Source organism: Malaclemys terrapin, chromosome 1 (genome assembly GCF_027887155.1).
Source record: "Malaclemys terrapin pileata isolate rMalTer1 chromosome 1, rMalTer1.hap1, whole genome shotgun sequence".
NCBI lineage: Eukaryota > Metazoa > Chordata > Testudines > Emydidae > Malaclemys > Malaclemys terrapin.
In genome coordinates, this window is record NC_071505.1 from 138583185 (window position 1) to 138600111 (window position 16927).

Consider the following 16927-nt stretch of genomic DNA (forward strand, 5'->3'; position numbering starts at 1 on the left):
TAGGTAATAATTGCTGAAGGGAGTAAATGTTAGAAAAAAGGGGGGTAAATGTTAAATCTATTTAGCTTGAAATATGAATCATGCCAGAGTACTTCCCTCCATTTGGGGGAAGTATTGTATCTAAAGGTTAATTGAGTAGAGTTGGAGTGAGTACATGTAATAATTACTTGAGAACACTGGAGCAAGCCTGCTGAAGAAAGAGGAAAAGACACACAGTGTAACTAACATTTTGTGAATGAATAAAAAAAAAATCCAGTTTAATCCTACTCATGCTGCTTACTTCACTCCAAATTCAACAGTGAGATATCATCTTTAAAGGAGAAATACGTAATATTGTCCCATTATTTTCCTTTATGGAGTTTTTTAAATAAGTTTTAATTTCTGGTAGTCTGAGCCACTGTGCTGAAAATATAAATACAAAGATCATCAACAATATGTGTATTAACAAGAACTTTAGCTTTTTTAGCTGATGTTGCATTCACTAGGCGCTTAGACACAATTGTATGCCTACATTACAGCTGGAATCAAATCTTGGTCTACCACAAGGCAGTGCATGCTGCTAGCCACCTAGGAACAGTATCAAACCTATCCCACATGAACAAAGGAAGGAGCATCTTTAATGGGTTCATGATTAAGGTCCATTGGCTGAGTCTGAGTGAAGACTATTCGGTGGGAAAGTGCAGGAGGAGGTTACTTGGAGGATTTCTCACAGATGCATGGGAAAGGAACTGCACAGCTGGAGGCCTGGAGGGCCCCCTTCACCAGGACACCACAGTGCTGCACGGGGCTGTTAGAGGTGACCCTGCAAAAGACATAAAAGGAACACAGATGGGGTCAGGGAAGAATAGTGAAAGATTCCCTGCCAAAAGAAACAGGCTCATGTTTTACTCCACCCATATTCTGGTTAATGACTTCAGAGGGAGTTTTTTCCTGAGTAAACACTGAGTAAGGTGCTCAGGATCTGTCTTATGGACTTAAAAACAACTGAAAACCCCAAAACTAAAAATTGAATCAAACCAACTTTATATCGCTGAATGTTGAGCCATCTTCCCAGGCCCAGCCAGAGCAATTGAGATTTGTCAATCCAATCCAGTGTTCTTCTGTATGGATCCCCAGGAACAGGTTCTACAAGGGGAAGGAGGACAGAAGGGACAAAGGAGTTGAACAGAATCACCCTGGGCAAAAACAGCAACATAATGTAAGGGAGTAAAATATTCCAACCTTTCAAAAAGACCACTGTGATTCCCGCCGACTAAGACCTGCTCTGTGAGCCAAGCAATTTCAGTCATATTCAGTCAGCAATTGAGTCATAGTACTTGTGGGAAAGACTCACAAGAATTGAGAATTTGGGAACTAGTGGTGATCCCAACTGGTGGTGTAGGGGAGCAAAGATTCCACACCTTCAGGGTGCATGTAGAGGAGCAGGAGTATGTCCCAGCACTCACTTGTGTCATTTTGCATGTCTGTTAACTAGAAACAAAAGGGGCTAAACAATTCTTTACCAGATGTCATTCATCCCATAATCTTACAGGTCTCCATTTCTGATGCCTGTACTCCCATAATCATATGGGACTCTGCACTAAATGTCAGTCTCCCATAATCTCACAGGTAGATTTAGTCCAAAGATGGTATTACTTTCTGTAGAAAATTTCTACTAAAATGGAAAATTCTGACTATCCATCAGTCATGAGGCAGGACTCACCCCTGTGGCGCCTCCTGCTGGTCATCCAGGGAATTAGCTCTCCAGCCTCTGGAGTGCCCTCTGCAGGCCAGTGTCCCACTGTCCTGCTGGGCCTGAGTCCCTCTTGTGCCCCAGTGCCCCTTTCAGGCCAGGGTGCTGCCCCCTAGCAGTACCCCCACAGATCTGGGTCTCCCCTCCCCAGGGAACCCCCACCTCACCTCAGACTATGGCTACTGCCAGTCTCAATCTAGCCCCATTCACTGGGTCAGAATGCAGTGTAAATGCCACTCATCACCAGCAAGGGGTGGTTGGACCTGCTGCCTCTGCCTACCCTTGGGTTGCCCCTCTGCAACCCCAGTACCCTTTCCGGCCTTTAACAAGGCCTTCAGCCGGGGGGGGGGGGGGGGGGAGTTCCAGGCTGGAGCTCCCCCAGCTCCTCTAGCCTCCCCCTAGCCCTGCTCCAGGTTAAGTACTCTGTTCAGCTCCCAGGAAGCCAGGCCCTTCTCCCTCAGCAAGCTAGAGAGAGACTCTGTCTGCTCCTAGCCCAGTGCCCTCTTATAAGGTCCAGCTGGGCCCTGATTGGGGCATGGCCACAGCTGAGGCAGCTTCCCCAATCAGCATTTCCCCAGCCACAGCCCTCCCCAGGGCTGCTTTTAACTCCTCTGGGCAGGAGCAGGGTGACCACTCGCTACACCATCTAAAACTCCAACCAACAGAAACTAGAAATATTTTGATTTTCAGAAACTTAAAACTGAAAATTTTCAGATTAAAACCAAAACATTTCAGTCAAACTCCCAAAATTTTAAGTTTTGGGGTGTTCAATTTTCCAAAATCTAAAAATTGTGAGGAAAACAGACACTTGGTATGAAAATGGTCATTTAGTCAAAACACCCATTTTCTGTCAAAAAAGTTTTGATGGAAAATTTTCAACCAGCCCTACCTCAGAGCTCCAAACTATCACATCTGCCAATCAGATTGCTACAGATTTGGCGGCATTACTGTCATATACCTTTTCCTTGGTGTCACTGATTACCAAGAGCTCTGAGTCTTGGGCAGAGCAGAAATTCCGGCTAGAATTCCAATCTTTCTTCATGTTGGAGAAGTAGTAACAGCTGTCTCTATATCGTACCCACTGGTCAGGGCATCCCGGACAGGAATGATCTGTAAAGGAACCATAAAATACTTATAATGGCTCAGGTCAGAGACTCTGTGTCTTTACTGAAAATACTTACGCTTGATAGCCAAGGCCACTGAGACTCCTAACAATATCAGGCAGAAGATCCCCAGAATCACTGCAATGATCTTCCAGGGAGGAGCTGGAGCAGGGGAATCTAACAAGAAAACAGGAAACATAAATATGGGCAGAATGAGCCACTGCTCTGAGTATCTGAAGTCAGATAACACATGACCATATCTGAAAACCAAACAACATTTCCATTCACTAGATGCTAAGTAATTCTGGCAGCCAATGAGAGTGCTTGCAACAAATTTGTCTTGTCTGTCAGAGCCCTTCATCTGCAAACCTCTCTGCTTCTGTGCTATGTGCTGCTTTTTATCTCCCCATTAATATGGTGCTGATTAATATAATAGAGGAACATTCTTATTTTAATATCCTTAAAATCTCTCTTGGGGCAGAGGAAGTAGTAAGTTGTTTAACTAAAGACAGTACAACAAAAGGCAGAATATCAGCCGCTTGATAATTTACTGTACCTTTGATTTCTGCATTTTCAGGTCTTTGATTCAAGTGCTGCTTAGGAGGAGTGAGACATTTTGTATTCGTGTAGATCGCCTCTTTCTTTCTCATTTCTAGTGGGTTATAAGAGTGGAGATTTAAGACTGTATTTTGCTGCGCTAAGATAAGAAATTAGTAGAGAGGTGACTAATTGCAAAATCTTATATGGATCTGAACTTCCCCAAGTTTGATTGGCTTTTGGATCAAGTTTTCAGTTTGAGTCCCTCTCTAAAGACAAATCATAATACATTAGAACAGGAGAGAACTGTGTGTCACATGAATTGCCCCCAAAAATAATTTCTTTACTATACATTTTTCTTGCTGCTTGTACTGCACTGTACCACAGAAGAATTAAAAAGTTACACATTTATATAATCTCATTCATTGTAAGTATCATCACACCTTTCTGAATTTATAGCACAAGTGCATTTGACTTATGGCGGTGATATACTTCTCTAAAGATAAAAGCACCAGGAGCATTTGGCCAGGAAGGATATCTTTGCACCTGTAGATCCCTAGGAAGAAGCTGAAAATTTGGAACACATGTTTATGTGTTGTATCTGTCCTTGTCCTGTATTCCTAGAGAAGAAGTAACCTGAGTACACTTCTGAGTAACCTGATAGAAGCATGACAGTGGAGAAATGAAGAGTTATTAACTCTGGAATGAATAATACCAGTTGTAATAACACAGGAAATGTGTACAACTCTATCCCAACACAAACAATTCAGCGCAAAGGGGCTATCCTCTCAGAATTCAAATGACACTCATTATGTTCAGGATGTTAACTTCAAACTCTAGCTGGAACCATTTAAATCAGTGGAGAGCAAACTACAGTCTGTGGGCCGGATCTGACCCATCAGGGCTCTCAATGCAGCCTGCGGGATTGCCAGCCCCGTTGCGCAGTGGGTCTAAGGCAGGCTCCCTGCCTGCCCTGGCCCCACACCACTCCCGGAAGCAGCTGGCACCACATCCCTGCGGCCCCTGGCGGTGGAGGGGCAGAGGGTTCTGTGCACTGCCCTCACCTGCAGGCACTCCCCACCCCCTCAGCTCCAATTGGCCAGAACGGGGAACCGCGGCCAATAGAAGCTTTGGAGGTGGTACCCACAGGCAAGGGCAGCATGCGGTGGAGCCACCTGCCCCACCCCACCACCAGGAGCCACTGCCGGACATGCTGGCCACTTCTGGGAGCCTGCCTTAGCCCCACTGTGTGCTGCTGCCACCCTGGAGCCGCTTGAGATAAGCAGCGCTGGGCCGGATCCTGCACCCCGAGGCCTTCCTGCACCCTGCACCCCAATCCCCTGCCCTGAGCACCCTAACCCCCTGCCTTGAGCCCCCTGCCGCACCCCTCCTGCACCCCAACCACCTGCCCTGTGCCCCCTCCTTCACTCCACACCCCTTCCTGCACCCCAACCCCCTTCCCTGAGCCCTCAACCCCTTCCCTGAGCCCCCTGCTTCACCCCGCACCCTTGCTGCACCCCAATCCCTTGCCCTGAGCCCCTTCCTGCACACCACACCCCCTCCCACACCTCACACTCCCTCCTGCACCCCAACCCCCTGCCCCAGCCCAAAAATTCACAGCCCTGCATGCAATTTCCCCACCCAGATGTGGCCCTTGGGCCAAAAAGTTTGCCCACCCCTGATTTAAATGGTGAAGTAATTAAGCTACTATATAAGACAAGAAAACAAATTTGTATACAGCTCAATAGGCAACTTCTGGGTGATTGTGCTTAAGTGACATTGTGATGAAATAGGAACCTTTCCCCAGTGTCCTATAGATAGGCTTGGAAGAATACATTTTTTTTTATATAATTTCAATGGATAATATTTATCTTTATTTTTAAGTTTTTAAATTTGATCAATTTAAATTCACAGTGGTGCAAAATTATGAGTTTTAAGCTATTTTTTTTCCAATATTTTGAAATTGTTTCCATTTTGCAGGGTTTTAAATTGATCAATTTTTCACTTTTACAAAATTATCCATGAAATATTTTCTTAGAATTTGTTTTTTTTTAATTGAATTTTAAAATTTTGATTTTCTTTCTATCCTAGTTTTCCTTTTTGCCATAGAATGCAATGAAAAGAATGATGTCCAGGGTTTTTTCCCTTCATTTTTTTTCATGTTTTCCTTTTTCCTTACATTACTTTGTAACTTTGCAAAACTTCTACAAATTTGGAAGAACTGCAGTATGGTGTTTAATTTTTCCTTTTGCCGTTCTGCAACTTTTCCATAGTTGAGGACGTTTTCAAAAGCTAGAGCGGTCAAAGGAAAAAGGAACAGCAGAAAAAGGAAAATGTGGGGAAAAATCTAGACATGATACATTATATTGTATTCAGTGGCAAATCGGAAAAGAGGAGGATCAAGAGGGGAATATGAAAATATGAATATTTAAACATTTAAAAATTGTTTTTTTCAATTAACAAATAGATGCTTAAAGAAAATCTTTCCCCAAAAATGTTACATTTTTTAAAAAGTCAATTTTTATTGGAAACATTGCAAACAAAAATGTCAACCAGCTCTCATAAAATCACATTTAGCTCCTTTCATCCCAAAAGTTCTCACAGAGGTTTAAGACGTATTAACAAGGACCCATATACCCCTTGACAAGATGAGATTAAATTCTGCAGCAAGTTCCTTGGATTCTCCAGCATTCTGGTGCAGCAGACTGGACATTTTGTGGCAACTTCATTTACATTTAAAACATATTATAAATTTAAAAAATATATCAAACAAGGAAAAAATTCACAGTGAGCAATTACTGCTTTGTCTCAAGCTGAGTTTATGTACTCTTTCTCTTTATTGTTACATGAGATAGACTGTCTGGCTGTCCTTTTATTAGAAGGTTGCAGCAGCCAACAGAGGAAATATGAATATCTTTTGAAGTCTTATACTTTATACATGGGGAAATAGCTTACTCACATTACTCATAAGAATCCCTGCACCCTACCCAGAGCACTCAGAACAAGGAGACTTTTAGAGTTAAATACCAGTAAGTAACTTCCTCATTACTTACTTGTGAACAAATATGAGTTAATGTTGAAGTTAAACATTACAGTTTTACTTCCAGATTAACTCATATTAGCAAATTAATTGTTTACTCTATGTGTGTGTGTGTGTGTGTGTGTATGTACAGACAATATAAAGCAGGGAAAAAAAGTCCCACAATTAAAGAGACAAGGTGGGTGAGGTGTAGCTCGGAAGAGACAAGCTTCCGACCTACACAGAGCTCTTCTTCAGCTCTTTTACCAACAGAAGCTGGTTCAATAAACGATATCACCTCACCCACCTAGTCTCTCTAACATCCTGGGACCAACATGGCTACAACAACACTGCCCAGTCCCATAATATTTAGAGGCTTTCTACTGTATTTTCTACTTTCTTCACATTCTGCGCCTTCTCATACAAACAGCAGACCTCACTTTCACTCCTGCTCCCAACACAGCAATTTACAGCTGTTTCCGTGCTGCAGAGCTTTCACAGATTAACCAATGCTGCTAACCTGGTCACCCAATTTTAAAGGAAACTGTCTGCAACCAAACATCAATATCTAAGAAAAACAACTCTGGTAGTCCCACTCTTCACCTCCCAAACACACAGGCTGTTTCTCCACCAGAGAATGGAACTGTTTGTTATTTAAAAAGGAGGATAGACATGGTTTAAGCACAAATGATTCAGTGTCACCTCACTTCCCATGGTGATTAATATTAAGAATCATTGCAAATTTGCCCTGCATCCATGCTACCACTGTTATAAACCCATTCCAGTCACAGTGCTTTCTGGGTACCTATCCAATAGTTCCCAGTTCAACTCTCAGAAGCAATGTAGAAAAAATCATTTAAAATTGACATTTTGAAATGAGAAAATTCATTTCACTTCAATTATTAATTATAAACATGTTTTTCTTTTGATCTTGATGAAAAATAAAACAAATTCATAAAATTGACCATTTCCAGCTCTGTTAGTGACACAGGCAGTAAAATGCTTTTGAAAATGTATTTGCTTTTGAACTACTTACCCTTTCACAATAAACTACAGTTGAATTAGCAGTGGAAAGACAGCCAGTTGGGATGCTGTGAGTGCTCTGATTGGCTGGTTAAAATCCTGAATGGTTTGTGGTTTAGCAGATTTAAGCATCTGCTTCTTATTCTGGCCAAGCTCCTGTTGGTGTTGTCTTAAGTCTTGTCTACATAGTGAGTCAAAATGCAGTAGATTCACACCTTGACTTCTGCACACTAACTCGCAGTGTAAGATACAGGTATCATGGTTTTCATGTACCTTCTTGTACCAATGTGTCAGGCTTTGATGAAAGAACTGACTACTCATAAATATAGCACTCTTCATCCATGCAGTTGCCAGAGAATACCTCTTCACCTGTGACAACTGCACAGTCCCCATCAATGTACCCTTTCTTATGATGGGAAATTTTTTTTACTTCCAGTCATTCTAGTTATGGAATCATAGAATTGTCGGGCTGAAAGGGACTTCATGCAAATCAATTTATCACCATCAACTTTATGACAATATTTTATGTATTTGAAGACTGTTATCATGTCATCAGGGTCTGCCAAAATTTGTCCTAGGGTACTAAAGGAACTAGATGAAGCAATATTGGAAACCTTAGATTATCTTTGAGAACTCAGAGGTCATGGATGAGGTCCCAGAATGTGGGCAAGGGAAAACAGAATACCTTATCTTTAAAAGGGGGAACAAAGAGGAATTATAAACCAATCAGCCTAACTTCAATAGCTGAAAAGATACTGCAACAAATTATTAAATAAGCAATTTGTAAGAACCAAGAGGATAATATAGTAATAAAAGTAAGAACCAACATGGATTTGTCAAGAACAAATTATTCCAAATCAATCTAATTTCCTTCTTTCACAGGGTTACTGGCCTTGTGGATAGGAGGGAAGCAGGAGGCATGATATACATTCTTTTAGTAAGGTTTTGACTCACTTGCACATGACAGTCTCATATGCAAACTAGGGAAATGTGTTCTAGATGAAATTACTATAAGGTTGGTACACAAGTAGTGGACAAACTGTACTCAAAGAGTAGTTATCCATGATTCACTGTCAAACTGGATGTATCTAGAGAGTCCCACAGGGGTCTGTCCTGCATTTGGTACTAGTCAATATTTTCATTAATGACTTGGATAAGAAAGTGGAGAATACACTTATCAAATGTGCAATTGACACTAAACTGGGAGGGATTGCAAGTGCTTTGGAGGAAAGGATTAATATTCAAAATGACAGACAAATCTGAGAATTGGTCTGAAATCAATAAAATGAACTGCAATAAAGGAAAGTGCAAAGTTCTACACTTAGGAAGGTTAGATCAAATGCACAAATACAAACTATGGAATAGCTGGCTAGGCATAAAAGCATGTAGAAGTTATAGTGGATCACAAACTGCATATGAGTCAATAATATGATGCAGTTGCAAAAAAGGCTAATATAATTCTGGGGTGTAGTTAGAAAGTTTTTTCTAATGTCTAGCCTAAATATTCCTTGCTGCAGATTAAGCCTATTACTTCTTGTCCTAGCTTTGGTAGACAGGGAAAACAATTGATCCTCATCCTCTTTATAACAGCCCTTAACATATTTGAAGACTGTTATCAGGTTCCCAAGACTAAACAGGCCCAGTTTTTTTACCCTTTCATCATAGGTCAGGTTTTCTAAACATTTTATCAATTTTGTTGTTCTCCTCTGGACTTCAATTTGTCCACATCTTTCTTATAGTGTGTTGCCGCAAAGCAGACATATTACTCCACCTTAGGCCTCACCAGGGCAGAGTATAGTGAAACAATTACCCCCTGTGCCTTACATATGACACTCCTGTTAATACATCCCAGAATGACATCTGCTTTTCTGTCGTGGTGTGACACTGTTGATTCATATTAAATTTGTGATCTGCTGTAACTTCTAGATCCTTTTCTGCAGTAGTACTGCCTAGCCAGTTATGTCCCATTTGATTTTTCCTTCCTAAATGTAGTACTTTTTTCAACATCACTATCTTAGTTTCCTGAAGGTGTCTAATTATTCTGGAATCTAAGAGCTGTGGTATATAACAATGCCAAATAATTTTAGTAATAAGAGAACATTTTTGGAGAAGCATACAAATATCTCAAAGGAATGATGAATGAAGTCAAGGGAGATTTAGAGAAAACAGTAGAATTTTATCTATGTAGCGCAGATTATTTTTCAGTCCTTACTGACACTGGGCACTGACTGAGATGAGGGATCATTTGGATCATATTGGACTCTGACTCACGTTAATAGAAATATTTTTGACCTCAGTATCTTGGGACAGCCTATGTCCCTTGGCTTCAAAATCAGACACTACATCAAAGTTCCTGGATGTGCCCGGGCCCTTTAGGCTCATAGACTTTAAGGGCAGAAGGCACCATCGTGATCATCTAGTCTGACCTGCACATTACAGGCTAAAGAACCTCACCCATCCACTCCTGTAATAGACCCCTAACCTCTGGCCAAGTTACTGAAGTCCTCAAATCATGAATTAAATTCTTCATACTAAGAATTCACCATTTACACTAGTTTAAACCTGCAGGTGTGCCGCGCCCCATGCTGCAGAGGAAGGCAAAATCCCCCAGGTCAATGTGACCTGGGGGAAAATTCCTTTCCAACCCTAAATATGGCGAGCAGTTAGACCTTGAGCATGTGGGCAAGACCCATCAGGCAGATACCTGGGAAAGAATTCTCTGTAGTAACTCAGAGCCCTTGCCATCTAGTATCCTGTCTCCGGACACTGGGGATTTTTGCTACTGGCAGTTGCCGATGGGCCACATGCCGTTGTAGGCAGTCCTGTCATACCATCCCCTCCATAAACTTATCAAGCTCAGACTTTTAGGTCTGTAGAGAGAGCTGCTGCCTCCCCACATGCAGGGCCTGTAGATCTTATCACAGGTTAATCACAGTGAAAAGTTGTCAGTGGGTTTATGAAATTCAGTGCAAGAACAATAGCAAATCATAACTAGCTTCCCAACTTTGCTCTTTCATGCAGGTATAGATATCAGGTAGGGTAATGTGGTTAACAAGTCCTGATGAACTGAAACTTCTCTGTGGTTCAGAAATCAAATTGGCCAGATCAGTCACATTGTTCATTTTCTCCAAGAATATTGGCTACAGATTTCATATTGACAACATTCCCCACACGCCCCTCCTTTACCCCATTTTGGCCATGTGCATGCCCAAAGGCAGAAATTCAGGCACCTAGGGAAATTTTATTGTAAAAACTTAGACATTGAGTGATTTTAGGTGCTTACAGGATTTGTCATGGGGTTTTGTACATCACAGTGGAGCTAAAACTAAGATATAAGCACCTAAAATACGGTCTTAGGTGCCTGACTCCCTTTGAGCATTCTGCCCTTAGTACCTATTAAATTCCATTGTTTCAGATTATTTTTCCCCAAATGTAGTATTTTTCACTTTGTCCAGCTTGATTCTTATTTTATTACCTGTCAATATTTCTCACTTCTCTAGGGTGATTTATATTATTTCGCTGTCCTTAGTGATATTCTCAGCACTTACCCAATTTAATAATTCATTATTGTGTTATTTACTCACTTTTACAGATTATGCATAAATATGTTAAGTAAATGCAGCCCAACACAGTCCTATGTGGTACCCCTTCGCAAGATCATATCTTGTCATTTTCCTTCTCCCGTTGCTTACAACCTTCAACAGTTTTCACGTGAAATTTCTTGATTCATGGGCAAACCAATGTAAACTGTTTTCTCAGGCATGTTTTCTTCAAATGTTTTCCTACTATCCCTATATGTTCCTTCTACCACCTTCCTTGTCAGTTGCTAAACTTGTAGATTTTGCCTTTAAGGGTAAAATAATTAAAGATGGGGTGAGATGATTTCCTGAAAGTTCAAAATTGTGAGAACCAGGAATTTAGATCACGCTCATCTCTATATCTAATTAATGTTACTCTAAGGTGGAGGAGATCACAGAACTATAAACAAAGGATTATATGTCACAGAGACTCTCACAACTATACATCTTTAAATACATACTCCCTAAAGAGAAAAAAATAAAATCAAAGTTACATGTCTGTATAATATCTTTCATGGAAACACTTTCACTCATTTCTTGAATTAGAAAACACAAATACATTTTACCAACATTCATGTTCTACTCTAATAATAAAAGCTTTATATGTATTTGGCCATGATACCTTTTTCTGTACCTGTAGTTATTTATGAAGAGGCTGGAGAGCTAGGGTAGATAATTTGTGCTCGATCTTTTCTGGTCCCGTATATATGAATCCCCAGGGGAGAAAAGATGATACTTCACTCTGGCTGTCCTGATAGAAGATCAACCATGCAAGCCAAAAGACAATGGCTTATTTACTTCATGATGTTCCAGCTGAAACCGCACAGGAAGGTTATTGGTTGTTAAGTTGAAAAGACCTCCCTCGATGCAAAGTGCTCACTGAAGATAGTTCATTGCTGGAAGTGCCTGATTCTTTCCTGACTCAGATGTAAACCAGGTGTAATTTCATTGAAATCAGTGTAAATGAGAGGAGATTCAGGTCTAATTCTTATTTTAATCTCAATGAACGTGTGGGGTTCCTTCTCAGCAGCAGGTTACCAAGGAATATCATGGAGTTTGGAGTTCCACAGGTTAATTTATGTCACATCAATGGAATATTTCATTCTAGCCATTTACAATGTACTGAATTTTTAATTTCACTCTGAACCGCTATGTTTTTTTGTTTTGAAGGAAAGGGTAAATAGAATCTCCTGAATGGCCTCCCCTGTCTCATTCACTGTTTTATAACCCTTTATCACATCTTCTCTTAGACTTCTCTTTTTAAAAACATGATGGGGAAAATACACAAGTATAGTTAATAATGATTGAAGGAGACTTAAAAAAAGAAAGACTGCTGAACCTGTTTAGCCTGCAATATGAGTTATATCAGATTATTTCCCTCAATATAGGCATATTAGTATATTAATTGATTACAATACCATCTGGGTCTCAGCTGTGTATCAATGTAATACTTGCTGGACAAATGTGTGTAGCTGCACTCCCTAGAAGTGTGGCTCATTTCACAATCTCTGCCAGTATTTTTCTCCAGAGTCCCTAATCTGTCCACATTATCAGCCTGTACAGCACTTTCATCTGCAGTAGCATCCTAGGCCCAGTGCACTGTTTGCACTTCTCCTATTAGCGAATGAGTCAATCAGATAGCTGAAGATTCCTTCTCACTAGGTTACAGTAATAACCTGCTCAAAAGTAACCAGGTGGATAATCTTCCTATCCCAGTTTGGATAAGAAAAGTTGAGGATTTACTGACAGACTGGTCAGTGCAACCTATTTAACATCTCCTGTGACACTCCCAGACCTGAAGAAGAGCTCTGTGTGGCTCGTAAGCTTCCCTCTCTCATCAACAGAAGTTGGTCAAATAAAAGATATTACCTCACCCAACTTGTCTCTCATAGACACCCAGGCCCTTGTCCTCAAAGATAGGAGAAGCACTCAAAAATAACCAGAGCTTCAAATTCAATAGGTCCAGTTTAAGGACAGCCTCCTACACAATAAGGAGCCAATGTAAACAATGTAATGAAAGATGAAATATGATCCCAACTTCTCAAACCAGTAAGCAGAACTACAGGTGCATTGAGAATAAGTTCAGAGCTAGGGAGAAGCCCTGCTATGAACTCTTATGCTTACAAGGATAGAGTTTGTTGTTGTCATAATAGGATAAGTAAGGGTGCACATGTACAAACTACAAAACTGTGTGTTGGGGAGAGGGAAACCCACTTTTGTACCATATTTAATAAAAGGGTGTCCATGATATGGTCTAACGTGATGCAAAAGTTCTTAACCTCATCTGTGAATGATCCCTGTTGCAATATGTGGGGGAGGGATAGCTCAGTGGTTTGAGCATTGGCCTGCTAAACTCAGGGTTGTGAGTTCAATCCTTGAGAGGGCCATTTAGGGATTTGGGGCAAAAATCTATCTGGGGATTGGTCCTGCCTTGAGCAGGGGGTTGAACTAGATGACCTTTTGAGGTCCCTTCCAACCCTAATAGTCTATGATTCTATGACAGAGGAAGCAAAAGCATAAGGAAAACCTGCTCACCAGCAAAAATTCCATCTTTCCAGGGTTGAAGACAAAGTGTCTCTGACACAAGCATCTGGGAAGGCCCCAAGGCCTAAGACTGAGCTGTCAGAATCCACTGTGAGGAATTTGTCCAGTGCTGCAATTCCAGCACCCTGTGCTTGGGACAAAGCTGTCCTTGCTCCACAAGATGGTCCCACTGCTCATGATCCAGGCACCTCACCCTTGTCTACTCTGGAGAAATGTACCATGGTTAGGAACCCTGTGGTCCCCTCTTATATTTATTATCTTGTGTCCACTCACAAAAGCACTCCAAATGCATGACAAATTCCATTTGGAGTAGACTTGCTTTCAGCTGTGTTAAATGCGGTGTGGTTCTCTTAATCCACTTTTATCTGAATTATTTTAGTGTCAGTGTGAGTGGTAATGGTTCAACCATTCGTCAATGGTAGCATTTAAAAAAATCTCCAAAAATACACTGGTTTTGGGAGCTGTGATGAGCAAGGCACCAAGAAACCATTGTAATTGGATGGGTTTATAACAGAGCTATTGTGGATGCAGGGCAAACCTGCAGTTGGTTTATCATGAAGCAGCATGACTAGAGAGGATGCACTTAAACAATTCCTGCCCTGCTCATTCAGTAACAAAACAATTCAGTTCTCTAGCATGCAAACAGCTTAGAGCAAGCTAGAGCTGCCTGAAATTTGAGAGACTTTGTATGTGCATAACTGAGCTGCTTCTCGGTTGTTGCTATTTGACCACAAGGTGAAGTAAACATATTAGCAGCATCATTGACCCTATGAAAGCTTTGCTCCATGGAAGATATAAACTACTCTACTGCGGCTTCCTTGTGTGTTTGTTTGCTGTGTGTTTCTTTTTGAAGGCTCAGAACCTAAAGAAGTAGCGAAAACACCGTAGAAAGGCCCTAGAAACTGAGGGATTTTGATTTTTTACTCTTGCAGATTTCTAGTGTCTACAAACACACACACACACACACACACACACACACATACAGAAACTTTGAAAAGATAAATTAATCTGCAAGAGTTTTACTTTTCTTAGATGATTTGTCTTTAACTCTAAAAGTTTCAATGCTCTGAGTTCTCTGGCCAGGTGCAGGGTTTCTCACTAGCAATGTGAGTCTGATGCTTCCTGTGTGGTATAAGCCAGTGCTTTGAATAGATATTCATATTTCCTGTGTTGGCTGCTATTGACCCTTTAATATGAGGATAACCAGAGAGCCTCATTTAAGCAGAAAGAGTAGCCACATGTAACCAAATTGTTTGCAACCTAAGATGGAACCAGCATTTGTTGTTTGTGACATCTTTCTCTGTTCAACCTTCTCACCACTATGGAGAGCATGGTCCTCACCTTTATAACAGTGTTGCTGTTTAGTGGGGTAAAAAGCCAGCCTCTCTTGGTTGAATTTAACACCGTTTCACAAGCAGGACCCTAGAAGTATGTGTTGCTCTCAGAGAGCACAGAAGTATATATGGAGTGAGTTTATTGATATCCCACCTGGAGCCAGTGAGTGATCCTGACTCTAATACTGAAGAAAGTCCCTCAGTGAAGTCCTTCACTTAAGTAAGTGTGTGGAGGTTTGTCCATTGTTTTAAACAACCTTCACCTGTTCTGTGTAGACATACTCTTAGTGTCAGGAAGTTTCCCTTGATTTTGGAATAGATCCTCTGGTCTAGCTGAGCTGCACTTGGCATGAAACTGAAGAGGGGTATGGGTTGGAAACCAAGAAGGTTTTAGGACCCCATTTATTCCTTGGATAATGGAACAGATCTGCATGGGTCTAGAGCCCTGGTGCAAGTTGGAGCAACTTGAAGTCAGATCTGAACACTGACTGTGAGGACCCATTCTGGCAGCCAGTGACTGCCTGGATTTAGGGATCCCGATGGAGCATAACAAAGCAGCTCATGTGGAACCCTGTATCTCATCCATTTAGACTTAATTTTCCCTTTCTTAATTTAACTCATTACTCTTAGTTATATGCCTGTGAACCACCCAAAATAATTCATCCCCCTCATTGGTGTCTATGTGTATCAAACCGTAGTAGAATCATAGAATCATAGAATATCAGAGTTGGAAGGGACCTCAAAAGGTCATCTAGTCCAACCCCCTGCTCAAAGCAGGACCAATTCCCAGCTAAATCATCCCAGCCAGGGCTTTGTCAAGCCGGGCCTTAAAAACCTCCAAGGAAGGAGACTCCACCACCTCCCTAGGTAACGCATTCCTGTGCTTCACCACCCTCCTAGTGAAATAGTTTTTCCTGATATCCAACCTGGACCTCCCCCACTGCAACTTGAGACCATTGTTCCTTGTTCTGTCATCTGCCACCACTGAGAACAGCCGAGCTCCATCCTCTTTGGAACCCCCCTTCAGGTAGTTGAAGGCTGCTATCAAATCCCTCCTCATTCTTCTCTTCTGGAGACTAAACAATCCCAGTTCCCTCAGCCTCTCCTCATAAGTCATGTGCTCCAGACCCCTAATCATTTTTGTTGCCCTCCGCTGGACTCTTTCCAATTTTTCCACATCCTTCTTGTAGTGTGGGGCCCAAAACTGGACACAGTATTCCAGATGAGGCCTCACCAATGTCGAATAAAGGGGAACGATCACGTCCCTCAATCTGCTGGCAATGCCCCTACTTATACAGCCCAAAATGCCATTAGCCTTCTTGGCAACAAGAGCACACTGTTGACTCATATCCAGCTTCTCGTCCACTGTGACCCCTAGGTCCTTTTCTGCAGAACTGCTACCTAGCCATTCGGTCCCTAGTCTGTAGCAGTGCATGGGATTCTTCCGTCCTAAGTGCAGGACTCTGCACTTGTCCTTGTTGAACCTCATCAGGTTTTTTTTGGCCCAATCCTCTAATTTGTCTAGGTCCCTCTGTATCCGATCCCTACCCTCTAGTGTATCTACCACGCCTCCTAGTTTAGTGTCATCTGCAAACTTGCTGAGAGTGCAGTCCACACCATCCTCCAGATCATTAATAAAGATATTAAACAAAACCGGCCCCAGGACCGACCCTTGGGGCACTCCACTTGAAACCGGCTGCCAACTAGACATGGAGCCATTGATCACTACCCGTTGAGCCCGACGATCTAGCCAGCTTTCTATCCACCTTACAGTCCATTCATCCAGCCCATACTTCTCTAACTTGGCGGCAAGAATACTGTGGGAGACCGTATCAAAAGCTTTGCTAAAGTCAAGGAATAACACATCCACTGCTTTCCCCTCATCCACAGAGCCAGTTATCTCATCATAGAAGGCAATTAGGTTAGTCCGGCATGACTTCCCCTTCGTGAATCCATGCTAGAGTATGTTATGGCCTGTGCAATCATTGACTAGCTAAACTCCACTTCCATGGAGTTGCCCCAGTAAATGGGAGGAAAATTGGGCCGTATACATTTAG

At 41.8% G+C, this 16927-nt stretch overlaps 1 protein-coding gene across 1 annotated transcript; it reads right to left on the bottom strand.

Annotated features, from left to right (window-relative positions):
• Nucleotides 1-267: 267 nt before the first annotated feature.
• On the bottom strand, nucleotides 268-11715 carry LOC128830566 (killer cell lectin-like receptor subfamily G member 1). The gene is made up of 6 exons (XM_054016429.1): nucleotides 11615-11715; nucleotides 3392-3487; nucleotides 2914-3012; nucleotides 2691-2842; nucleotides 1022-1125; nucleotides 268-802 (listed from the first exon to the last, which is right to left on the bottom strand). Exons 2-6 carry the CDS (start codon nucleotides 3483-3485, stop codon nucleotides 691-693), a joined length of 561 nt encoding a protein of 186 aa, XP_053872404.1. The 5' UTR covers nucleotides 3486-3487; nucleotides 11615-11715; the 3' UTR covers nucleotides 268-690.
• Nucleotides 11716-16927: the final 5212 nt, after the last annotated feature.